At 39.0% G+C, this 13461-nt stretch overlaps 1 protein-coding gene across 2 annotated transcripts in view; it reads left to right on the top strand.

Annotated features, from left to right (window-relative positions):
- Positions 1-13461, top strand: part of ZDHHC15 (zinc finger DHHC-type palmitoyltransferase 15) — a 149112-nt gene that overhangs the window by 71495 nt on the left and 64156 nt on the right. For both annotated transcript variants that reach the window (XM_050776390.1, XM_050776389.1), the window contains one exon: positions 13164-13233. In XM_050776390.1, coding sequence (XP_050632347.1) covers positions 13164-13233 — 70 coding nt within the window. The remainder of the gene's footprint in view (positions 1-13163; positions 13234-13461) is intronic.

Below are 13461 nucleotides of genomic sequence, written 5' to 3'. Positions count from 1 at the left end.
AGATTTGAATGCTAATCTCACCCAGAAACACCTTCACAGAGACACCTAGAAATAATATTTAACCAAATATCTAGGTACCCCATGACCCAGTAAAGTCGACACACAAAATTAACTATCACAAGTCCAGCCCTTGTCAACTTGGCACCCATACACATCTCCTTAAACCATACTCTCCACTTAAAGACAATAACAAGGTTACAGTTTTATTTAACATGATACAAGTATCATGCATTCAACTGAAAACACACTAACCCCTTCCACAGAAGAATAGGTATTCTTAAGTGAGTTTACTTTTCTCCTTGCTATTTTGTTAAAAACTATTTAAATACTATGATATAAAATTAACAATACTTAAATACTATGATGTAAAGTCAATACACCTTATATTACATGATAAGGGAATAAGAGAAGGAAGAAAACAAAGATATTTGAGATACACACATACAATTGTATTCATAACAAAATAAGAAGGAAACACCCATAACATTAACAGACCTTGTTTCCGTAACTGGTCATATGGTCATAGCTGGTATTTATAGCTACTTTCTCCCACCATCCATTCTGTACTCCCTTTGCCTTTAGCAAACACCTCAGCTGGTACTGGTTTTTTACCTGATGTGGTGACCCAAATCTTCAGTTCTGAAGAGTCTGGGTCATTAATAGTCCTGCCTGAATTGGATTGTTGTGGTTTTCCATTGACCTAATCACTAGGCATGGTAACACTAAGAGATGCCCTAAGGCACTTCCTGTATTCTTAACATACTCTTTATTTCCTCCATTGCAGAGTAGTAATAGTCCAATTTACACTTAATAGTCTAAAAGTCTATTATACCAGTTTACACTCCCATTTCCACCCCTTGATTTCCACCCAGGACTCAAGGGGTGGAAATGGAAGTGGCAGCACTCACCATTACCCTTAGTTACCCACTAACAAAATTGCACTATGAAACCTAATATACACTTCGTAATCTGGATCAGTTATCCCAGCCAACATTGCACCTGCCTCTTGTCCTACTGATTCAGAGATATGAGGATTCCAAAGTGACTAGATGGCAGTCTTAACTTCCAGTTCAGTGGAATCATTGTTGTGTCTCCTGGTGGAAGCATTCCTCTCTCTGGGACTAACACCTCTAGGCTAGCAAAGCACAAGGTTGCAGGAACAGGAAGAAAACATTTTGTTAGTGGGTCACTTAGGGTAATGGTGAGTGGTACCACTCCCATTTCCACCCCTTCATTTCTGGACCTGTGAATCCTAACAGAGAATCAGCATCATCTATTGGACACTGATTCAGAGCATATACAGCTTTGGGGAAAACCTTGCCCCAGCCCTGAAAGGTATTGACACCTAACTGGCACTGTAACTGACACTTCAAAAGACCATGTCACCACTCTGTCACGCCAGCTGCTTCAGGATGATGGGGAACATGGTAACACCAGTAAATTCCACAAGCACGGGCCTATTGCAGCACTTCTCTTGCTGTGAAACGAGTTCCTTGATCAGGTGTAATGCTGTGTGGAATATCATGATGGTGGATAAGGCATTTTGTAAGTCCATGGATGGTACTTTTGGTGGAAGCGTAGCATGCAGGGAAGACAAATCTGTATCCAAAGTGTCTATTCCAGTAAGGACAAAACACTGCCTCTTCCATCATAGAAGCACTCCAATGTAATCAACCTGATACCAGGTTGATGGCTTATCACCCCAGAGAAGGTGCTATATCAGGTGCTGAGTGTTGGTCTCTGCTGTTAGCAGATTGGGTAGTCAGGAATGGCAGTAGGCAGGTCAGCCTTGGTGAGTGAAAGTCCATATTGCTGAGCCATGTAACCTCCATCCCTGCCACCATGGCCACTTTGTTCATGAGCCCATTGGGCAGTAACTGGAGTGGGTGGGAAAAGATGCTGACTGGTAATCAAAAACAGGTCATTCTCTCTGTTTGATTATTAAAATCCTTCTCTTCTATAGTGCTATTTTCTGAATGTTTGTGTGCCCCTGTCCCCAAGGGGATGATATTAGGAGGTGAGATCTTTGGGGAGGTGGTTAAGCGGTAGAACCCTCATGAATGGGATTAGTGTCCTTACAATAAGGTTCCAGAGAGCTGCTTTGCCCCTTTCACCGTGAGAGGGCACAGCAAGAAAGCACTGTCTATAAAAGAGGCCCGCACCAGCACTAAAGCTCTTGGTACCTTGATCTTGGAACTCCAAGCCTCGAGAGCCATGAGAATAAATTTGTTGTTTAGAAGCTACCCAGTCCATGGTATTTTGTTAGAGCAGCCCCAAATGGAGTAAGACATGTGATCAAACATGAGTGAGCATTCACACGAGGCACAAATATCTTCACACTTTTTTTTCCATTCAGAGAGGTCTTTCCACACACTTCTTTTCCAAATTTCCTTGTCACGAGGGCTCTCTTTACAAATGTATTTCTCACAGTGTTAGTGAAAGGTACATTTTCTATTCCTTCCCAGTGTGAGTGAGCAGAACTATTCTAACCTTCCATTCTCCTTAAGCCTTTGAATCCTCCTCTCAACATTAAACCAAGGCAGGTCCAGCATTTCCAATTTACTCACTGTGGGCCACCTTTTCATCATGTTTTAGCAAACCAACCAACCAAATTGTTAGAATGTTTTCCAACTCCCTGAGCTGCAACATTAAAATCAGAATCTCTGCTTAGTAGGCCCCTATCAATAAATTTGACCAGATTCAACTTTATTTTTTTCCAACATTAGTATTTGTTTCCACATGTGTTCCCTAGATTTCTAGCTGTATAAATTGGAAAATTTGAGTAGTTCTTTTGGAGTGTAGTACATGTCTTTGTGGGTCACACTTTGTACCTTACCTTTAGGGATCTGTTAGGGCTTGATTCCTATTATAGGTCTTAGAAGCAAAGACGGTGGGTCCAGAGGAGAATCAACATTGTCCTGTATAGTGGCCTGAGTTTCCTCAAGCAATGCAGTGTTGATCCCTTCAGACAGGATTGGAGAGGCCAATACCACGGGCAGTTGTAAGCTGCTTCCATTGGTTGCAGGGAGGCCTCCTCTCCTGGCAAAGAAGATGCATTGGAATTTAGGCACTCAGTATCCCTGGCTTCATAAGGGTCTTCCCACAGATCCCCATCCTAACTTACAGGATCCAATTCTTTCCAAATCAGTGCCCTCATTTTAACAGTAGATACCCTGCAAGACTGGGAGTTCAACTATCATTGTAATTCAGCTATTTACAGATGAAATTCTGTGGTTTTCAGCAATCTCAGTCCTGTGGCTACATGCAAGAAGCATCTCCTTTAGGAGATACATAGAAGCTTTCAGGTCATTTATCCAGCACTTTGGCTGGGAATTCCTAAACTGATCTTTTTCTTTTCGCACTTTTTTCAATCATGTTAGAAGCTACAAGCCAACCTCATTTTATTCATTAGTTTTTCAAAAATGTTAAAAATTATCATATATAGTCACCCAGCTACTTGCTTCTCATAAATAGTTGATTAAGAGCATCTATTGAAGATACTTTGCATATTTCCATTGCCAGATCATGCCACAGATTACCAGTGCTCTCTTTATTACTTGATACAGTGTCACTCTTTATTACTTGATACAGTGTCATTAGCATCATCAAAACTAATAAGATTGAAGAGCCAATTCCAGAAACTTCAGAACCAATTCAGAAAACTCATTCCTAAAATTCTGTTTCTTTGGAATCACTATCAGTAGGGTTCTCTATAGAAAAATAACAATAAGATATATGTATATAAATTATTATTATTTACATTGAGGAATTAGCTCACATAATTATGGAGGCTAAGAAGTCCCACTGTCTGCCATCAGCAAGCTGGAGACCCAGGAAAGGTGGTGGTGTAGTTCTACTTTGAGCCCAAAGTGTAAGCACTAGGAGAAACAATGGTATAAGTTCTACTCCAAGTCCAAAGGCCTCCTGAGAACCTGAGAGCCAAAAGTGTAAGTTTCATTTTGAGTCCAAAGTTCTGAGAACCAGGAAACCTGATCACATAAGTCCCAGTCTAAGGACAGACTGATGTCTTATCTCATGCAGTCAGGCAGAGAGAACAAATTCTCCCTTCCTCTGAATTTTTATCCTATTCAGGTCCTCAAAGGATTGGATGAAGCCTACCCACATTGGGGAAGACAATCTGCTTTACTCAGTCTACTGATTCAAATGCTAATCTCACCCAGAAACACTCTCACAAAGACACTTAGAATTAATGTTTAACCAAATATCTGGGCACCCTATGACTCAGTCAAGTTGACACATAAAATTAACCATCAGAATTAAAACCAGACAAAAAAAATCGCAGATAGGAGGCAGGACCAACTTGCAGCTCTCACTTGGATGGACAAAACATGTGGAGACTCACACCGTGAACTTTTGCTCTAAGAACTACCACAGGAACATACCAGGAAAGCAGAAAGAATTCACAGATTCTTTGAAAGAAGCATCTTGCCACTGCAAGCTCCATGAGACAGCCAAAACCTGTGAGTGCCCAAAGTGTGAGAGGGGAAAGTCCACCTCTGAACACGCATCCTCACTGGGGAATCTGAAAATTCAGATCATGGGAAAAGGATTTAACCTTAGAGCTGAAACAAATTTGGAGAGCCAAGAGAAATATAAAAGTAGAGGAAGCAGTGGGAAGAACCCTGTAGGCACTCAGTCTTCAGGGAAGCCCAGGCTAGCCTTTTCCTTGTCACTAGGGCTCTCTTTATTTCAAGGGTTCCTTGGAGACGGGCCACAGGGAGAAGGAAACTGCTGAACTTTGTTATAATTTCAACTGAGCATGAATTTTCTTGGACATAATCCAGGGAGGTGAACGGGAAGTACAGATATGAGCACAGAAGCTGTGGCAGGCAGGGAGGGCCAAGGCCTGAAAGCCCTGCTTGCTTTCTCCGTGGGGACGCTTGTAGCAAGGCAAGATGTCAGCCCTGCAAACCGGCTTCCTGGATATAGACTAGGTGCTGTTGGTGGGGCTCAGTGAGAGTGAGACTGGCCTTGCTGGCTGCATGGGAGTTGGGGGAGGTCTGTCACTGCTGGCTTTTCTCCACTTCCCTGGTGACCTATATGATGTAGCAGAGGCAGCTATAATCCTCCTGGGAACATAACTCCATTAGCCTGAGAACCACAGCCCCATTTCCCACAGCAACCACAGCAAGCCTCACACAAGGAGAGTCTGAGCTCAGACATGCCTAACCTGCCCTGATGGCCTTTCTCTACATGCCATGGTAGCTGAAGATAAAATTTCCTGGGAGCTCTATGTCCCTGCCCATTACCTGAGAAACCAGAATACTTATCCAGGTGACCCTAGGGAAAGATTGAATCCCCACTATACTACCACAGCTGATGCTCTCTTGAAAGCCCCACCTCCTGGCTGGAGGCCAACCAACTCAAGCTGTTACAACAACACATAAAAGAACAACCCTGCTCCAAGAAAGGAGAAAACAACAGCTAATTCCACTGCCTGGGACATCCTGGCTAACCAGAGGTCCTGAGTTTGTCCACGTAATAGCTTCACTGTTAGCACAAATGGCATTTGAGAAAACCAGGGCCATAAAAAAAACTACAATCAAGGATCCTCACAGAATCCACTTCAGCTCCCCTGCTGCCTCCACTGGAGCAGGTGCTGGTATCCATGAGTGAGAGAACTGAAGACGGATCATATCACAGGACTCTTTGCAGACACTCCCCAGTACCAGCACAGAGTCTGGTAGCTCTGCTGGGTGGCTAGACCCAGAAGAGCAAATAACAATCACTGCAGTCTGGTGCTCAGGAAACCCCATTCCTGATGGGGAGAACACCACATCAAGGGATCACCCAGTGGAAGAAAAGAATCTGAACAGCAGCCCTTGAGCCACAGAATGTTCCTCTGACATAGTCTACCCAAATGAGAAGGAACGAGAAAAACAATTCTGATAATATGATAAAGCAAGGTTCTTTAACATCCCCCAAAGACCACACTAGGTCACAAGCAATGCATCTAAACCAAGAAGAACCCTGTGAATTGCCCAGAAAAGAATTTAGAAGGTCAATTATTAAGCTGTTCAAGGAGGGACCAGAGAAAGATGAAAAATAACTTAAAGACATTTTAAAAATATTACAGGATATGGATGAAAATATCTCCAGAGAAATAGACAGCATAAATAAAAAACATCCACAGTTTCTGGAAATGAAACACACTTAGAGAAATGCAAAAGAAACTGGAGAGTTACAACAATATAATTGAAGAAGTAGAAGAAAGAACATCAGAGCTCAAAGAAAAGGCTTTTGAATTAACCCAATCTGACAAAGACAAAGAAAAAAGATTCAAAAAACAATGAACAAAGCATCCAAGAAGTTGTGTGATTATGTTAAATAATTATGTTATTCTGAAACCTAAGAGTAATTCGTGTTCCTGAGGAAGAAGAGAGATCTAAGTGTTTGGAAAACTTATTTGGGGGAAAAACCGAGGAAAATGTCCCTGGTCTTGCTAGAGATATAGACATCAAAATACAAGAAGCTCAAAGAACACCCAGGAAATTCATAGCAAAAAGATCATCATATAGGCACACAGTCATTAGGTTGTCTAAAGTCAAGACAAAGGAGAGAATCTTAAGAGCTGTGAGGCAAAAGCATCAGGTAACCTATGAAGGAAAAACTATCAGGCTAACATCAGATTTGTCAGCAGAAACCCTACAAGCTAGAAGGGATTGGGTCCTGTCTTTTGCCTCTTTGAAGAAAATAATTACCAGCCAAGAATTTTGTATCCAGCGAAACAAAGCTTCATAAATGAGGGAAAGATAAAGTATTTTTTAGACAAACAAATACTGAGAGAATTTGCCACTACCAAGGCAGAGCTACAAGAAATGTTAAAAGGAGTTCAATATCATGAAACAAAACCTTAAACTACAGCAAAATAGAACTTTCTTAAAGCATAAATCTCACAGGGCTTATAAAACAAAAACACAATGAAAAAAAGGCATTCATGCAACAGCTAGCATGAAGAATAGAATGATACCTCACATCTCAATGTTGAATGTGAATGGCCTAAATCCTCCACTTAAAATATACAGAATGGCAGAATGAATAAAAATCTACCAACCAAGTATCTGCTGTCTCAACTCACCTAACACATAAGGACTGACATAAACTTAAGGTAAAGGGGTGAAAATAGATATCCAATGCAAATGGACACCAAAAATATTCAGGGTTAGCTATTCTTATAACAGAAACAAACAGACTTTAAAGCAACAACAGTTTAAAAAGACAAAGAGGGAAATTATATAATGATAAAAGGACAGTTAAACAGGAAAATATCACAATCCTAAATATATATGCCTTATATATATATATATGCCTAAATATATATGCCTAATACTGGAGCCCGCAAATGTATAAAACAATTACAGGAAATATCACAATCCTAAATATATATGCCTTATATATATATATATGCCTAAATATATATGCCTAATACTGGAGCCCGCAAATGTATAAAACAATTACTATTAGACTTGATAAATGAAATAGAGGGCAACACAATAATAGTGGGGGACATCACTGCTCCACTGACAACACTAGACAGGCCATCAAGACAGAAAGTCAACAAAGAAATAGCAAAGAATCAATAGACTTAAACTATACAATAGAACAAATAGACTTAACAGATATTTACAGAACATTCTACCCAACTACTGCAGAATATACATTCTATTCATAAGCACATGGAACATTATTCAAGATAGACCATATGATAGGCCACAAAACAAGTCTCAGAAAATTTAAGAAAATCAAAATTATATCAAGTACTTTCTCAGACCACAGTGGAATACAACTGGAAATCAACTTTAATAGGAACCTTCAAAACCATGCAAATACATAGAATTTAAATAATCTACTCATGAATGATTGTTGAGTCAACAATGAAATCAAGATGGAAATTTTAAAAATTCTTTGAACTGAATGATAATAGTAACACATCTTATCAAAGCTTCTGGGATACAGCAAAAGCAGTGCTGAGAGGAAAGTTCATAGCATTAAGTGCCTACATCAAAAAGTCTGAAAGAGCACAAATGGACAATCTAAGCTTATACCTCAAGGAACTAGAGGAACAAGAACAGACCAAACCCAAACCCAGCAGAAGAAAATAACAAAAATCAGAGCAGAACTAAATGAAATTGAAACAAAAAATAAGAATACAAAAGATAAGTGAAACGAAAAGCTTGTTCTTTGAAAGATACAATTGATAGACAATTAGTGAGATAAACCAAGAAAAGAAGAGAAGATCCAAATAAGCTCAATTTGAAACAAAAAGGGAGATATTACAACCCATAACAGAAATACAAAAGATCATTCAAGGCTACTAAGGATACCTTCATGGGCACAAACTTGAAAACTTAGAGGAGATTGATAAACTCCTGGAAATATACAACTCTCCTAGATTAAACCAGAAAGAAATGGGAACTCTGAAGAGACCAGTAACAAGCACCAACAAAAAAGTCCAGGGCCAGATGGATTCACAGCTGAATTCTATCAGATATTCAAAGAAGAAATGGTACCACTCCTACTGAAACTATTCCAAAAGGCAGAGAAAGAGGGAATCCTCCCTAAATTATTCTATGAAGCCAATATTACCCTAATACCAAAAACGAGGAAAGAACATAGCTAAAAAAGAAAACTACAGACCAATATCCCTGATGAATATAGATGCAAAAATCCTCAACAAAATATTAGCTAACCGAATTCAACAGCATATCAAAAACATAATCCATCATGATCAAGTGGGTTTCATACCATGGATTCAGGGTTGATTTAACATAGGCAAGTCAATAAATGTGATACACCACATAAACATAAGTAAAAACAAAAATCACATGATCATCTCAGTAGACGCAGAAAAAGCATTTGACAAAATCCTGCATCGCTTTATGATTAAAATCCTCAGCGAAATCAGCATAGAAGGGAAATAAGGTAATAAAAGCCATCTATGACAAACCCACAGCCAAATTATACTGAATGGGGAAAAGTTGAAAGCATTGCTCCTGAGAACTGGAACAAGACGAAGATGCCCATTTTCACCACTTCTATTCAACATAGTACTGGAAGTCCTAGTCAGAGTGATCAGACAAGAGAAAGAAATAAAGGACATCCAAATGAATAAAGAGGAAGTCAAACTGTTGCTGTTTGCTGATAATGTGATCATATACTTAGAAAACCCTAAAGACTCTTCCAAAAAGCTCCTGGATCTGATCAATGAATTCAGTAAAGTTTCAGGTTAGAAAATTAATGTATACAAATCAGTAGCAGTGCTATACACCAACAGCAACCAAGCTGAAAATTAAATCAAGAACTCTACTACTTTTACTACAGTGGAAAACAAACAAACAAACAAACAAAACTTAGAAATATACCTAACCAAGGACGTGAAAGACCTCTACAAGGAAAACTACAAAACACTGCTGAAAGAAATCATAGACAACAGAAATAAATGGAAACATATCCCATGCCCATGAATGGGTATGATCAATATTGTGAAAATGACCATGCTGCCAAAAGCAATAGACAAATTCAATGCAATTCCCATCAAAATACCATCATCATTCTTCACAGCACTGGAAAAAAACAATTCTAAAATTCATGTAAAACCATAAAAGCCCGCATTAGCCAAAGCAAGAGTAAGCAAAAAGAACAAACCTGGAGGCATCACATTACCTGACTTCAAACTATACTACAAGGAGGCTATAGTCACCAAAGCAGCATGGTACAGGTATGAAAATAGGCACACAGACCAATGGAACAGAATAGAGAACCCAGAAATAAGCCCAAATACTTACAGCTAACTGATTTTTGATGAAGCAAACAAAAACATAAAGTGTGGAAAGACACCCTATTCAACAAATGGTGCTGGGATAATTGGCAAGCCACATGTAGAAGAATGAAACTGGATCCTCATTTATCACTGTATACAAAAATCAACTGAACTCAAGTTGGATCAAAGACTTAAATCTAAGACCTGAAACCATAAACATTCTAGAAGATAACATTGGAAAAACTTTGCTAGATATTGGCCTATGCAAATACAACACAAGCAAAGGCAAATGCAACACAAACAAAGATAAATTGATGGGACTTAATTAAACTAAAAAGCTTCTGCACAGGAAAAGAAATAATCAGCAGAGTAAACAGACAACACAAGGGCTGGGAAAAAATATCCACAAACTATGCATGTGACAAGGGACGAATATCCAGAATCTACAAGGAACTGAAATCAGCAAGAAAAAAACAATCCCATCAAAAAGTGGGCTAAGGACCTGAATAAACAATTCTCAAAAGAAGATATACAAATGGCCAATAAACATGTGAAAAAATTCTCAACATCACTAATTTTCAGGGAAATGCAATTCAAAACCACCATGCAATACCACCTTATTCCTTCAAGAATGGCCATAATTTAAAAATCAAAGCATAATAAACATTGGCTTTGGTGTGGTGAAAAGGGAACACTTTTACACTCCTGGTGGGAATATAAACTACTACAACCACTATGGAAAACAGTATGGAGATTCCTTAAAGAACTAAAAGTAGATCTATCATTTGGTCCTGCAATCCCACTCCTGGATATTTACCCAGAGCAAAAGAAGTCATTACATGGAAAAGACACTTGCATAGGCATGTTCATTGCAACACAGTTTGCAATCACAAATTATATAAATATGGAACCAGCCCAAATGGCCACCAATCAGTGAGTGAATAAAGAAAATGTTATATGTATATATATATATGTATATATAGCCATAAAAATATACTGTGTGTATATATAATATATACTGTATGTATATACAGTATATTATATATTATATATACAAATTATATCTTTTATATATATACACTACTCGGCCATAAAAAGGGAACAAAATAATGGCATTCTCAGCAACCTGGATGGAGTTGGAGACCATTATTCTACGTAAAGTAACTCAGGAGTGGAAAATATAATATCATATGTTTTCACTTATGAGTGAGAGCTAAGCTATGAGGATGCAGAAGCCTAAGAATGATATAATTGACTCTGGGGACTCAGGGGAAAAGGTAGCGGGTGGCAAGGGATAACAGACTACATATTGGGTACAGTGTATACTGCTCAGATGATGGGTGCACCAAAATCTCAGAAATCACCACTAAACAACTTATCCATGTAACCAAACACCACCTGTTCCCCAAAAACCTATTGAAGTTTTAAAAAATAAAATTAAATTAACCATCACACCAGCAGGGGGATGATTATCCCAGGCAAAAGGAACTGCAAGCACAAAAAGCCCTGAAGCAGGAGCAAGCTTGATTACAAGAGCAGATAGGCAGCCAGTTTCACTGGAACATAGTGTGAGGAGAGTTTTGCAAGATACATTTGAAGAGATAGGCAGAGGTTAGATGATACAGGACATGGTAAGGAGTTTGGATTTTATTCTGAAGGTGTTGGAAATCCATTGAGAGTTTTAAGTGGAGAGTGATACGATCTGATTTACATTTTGTTTTTTTGTTTTTTGTTTTTTGTTTTTTGTTTTTTTTAGAAACAGTATCTTGCTCTATCACCCAGGCTGGAGTACAGTGATTCACTGTACTCCATGGACTACTGCAGCCTCGAACTCCTGGGCTCTAGTAATCCTACTGCCTCAGCCTCTCAAGTAGCTGAGGCCACAAGTGCGTACCACTATGCCTGGCTAATTTATTTTATTTTATTTTTTGTAGAGACAGGATCTTACTATGTTGCCCAGGCTGTTCTGGAACTCCTGATCTCAAGCAATAGTTGTGCCTCAGTCTCTCAAAGTGCTGGGATTATAGACATGAGCCACTACACCAGATCTGATGTAGATTTTGACAGATCACCCAGCTACTCTGTATAGTAGGTCTTGTGAGGGGCAAGTATGAAAGCAGAGTGATAAATTACACAGCTATTGCAGTCAACTAGCTAAGAGACAATGTGGCTTAAATGAGGATGGGGCATTGACAGTATATTTTAAAATATGCAAAAAGACCCAGATATGCATGTTCTTCTCCCTCCCTCTTTGACTCAATTACGCCCACAACTTTAGTCACTCACATACCTCCATTAGTAGAAGTGAACACAAATCTCTGCTGAATTAACTGTCTATTGTGTTGAATCAGTAATATGTGTATAATGTACACTTTAGATGAAATTATTATATTAGTTCAAATTATTCATCATTTTAGTTTTTATACTTAATAATCACATTAAACACAGTCATACTCTATCAATGAACATCTAGAAAATGAGAGGGAAAGTAAAATACCTTTCATCTAAAGGGAAGGGAAGGGAAGGGAAGGGAAGGGAAGGGAAGGGAAGGGAAGGGAGGAAGGGAGGGGAAGGGAGGGGAAGGGAAGGGAAGGGAAGGGAAGGGAGAAGGGAAGAAGGAAGGAAGGAAGGAAGGAAGGAAGGAAGGAAGGAAGGAAGGAAGGAAGGAAGGAAGGAAGGAAGGAAGGAGGGAAAGGAAGGAAGGAAGGAGGGAAAGGAAGGAAGGAAGGAAGGGAGGAATGATTTTTAATATCAGACTTACAGAGTTAAAAGAATCCTAAAATAAGAAGTCATCAAAACTGTACAGGTCACAGCCCTGCCAGCAACTTGCTGTGTGATCCTGGGCAAATCAGTTGATATGGCCCAGATCTTTACTTCCTTTATCTGTGAAATGATCAATTAAACTAATTGTTCTAGAATGTCTCTTCTGTTCCCCAAATTATTATTCTAGAAACCACTCTCTTTACCATGTTTTAGGAGTGTTATCCACCACATACAATCCAATCTCTGGAGACAGGAGATAAATTATGAATCCTTATTTTCAGATCAGAAAGTTGGGGGTAAATAGAGGCTAAATGATTTTTCAAGATCCCTCAAGCATTTGGTAGTATAGTTTGTTTTATAATGAAAGATCTTATGACAGATATCCAGATAAGAAACTTTTCCCCTTCCTTTCAGCCCCCAAAAGTGCTTTCAAAATTGGATCCAACGAGGAAAAGAATATATACCCCAATTCTCTTATGCAATCTGCCTTTTGCTTGGTAACTTGAGATGAGTTTGACTATCTATAATCAGTGCATAACAAGTCATTCAGATAAGCTAGTAAGATATAAGGTCTTGTATTGAACCCTAACAAGTGCTTACCACCTTATTTTTTTTATAGCTGTACGATTCTGTGACCGGTGTAATCTGATCAAGCCAGACCGCTGCCACCACTGCTCTGTCTGTGCTATGTAAGTGACGGCCATATTTCTCCTGAGCTGGGCTTGGCCACTGATGGTTGCCTAGACAACAAAATGACTGATCCTAACATGTAACCATACCTAGATAAGAGCATTTCCTTTCAATCATAATGAGCATATGCCAAAACCCCTCACACGGATGATGATGATTCAAGCTACTCTAAAGATAAGTAAGAGAAGTAAGACCACATTTTAAAAATAAACATTTTATTTGTGGAC

The sequence above is a fragment of the Macaca thibetana genome, chromosome X (genome assembly GCF_024542745.1).
Source record: "Macaca thibetana thibetana isolate TM-01 chromosome X, ASM2454274v1, whole genome shotgun sequence".
NCBI lineage: Eukaryota > Metazoa > Chordata > Mammalia > Primates > Cercopithecidae > Macaca > Macaca thibetana.
This window is presented reverse-complemented; position numbering and strand designations above follow the sequence as displayed.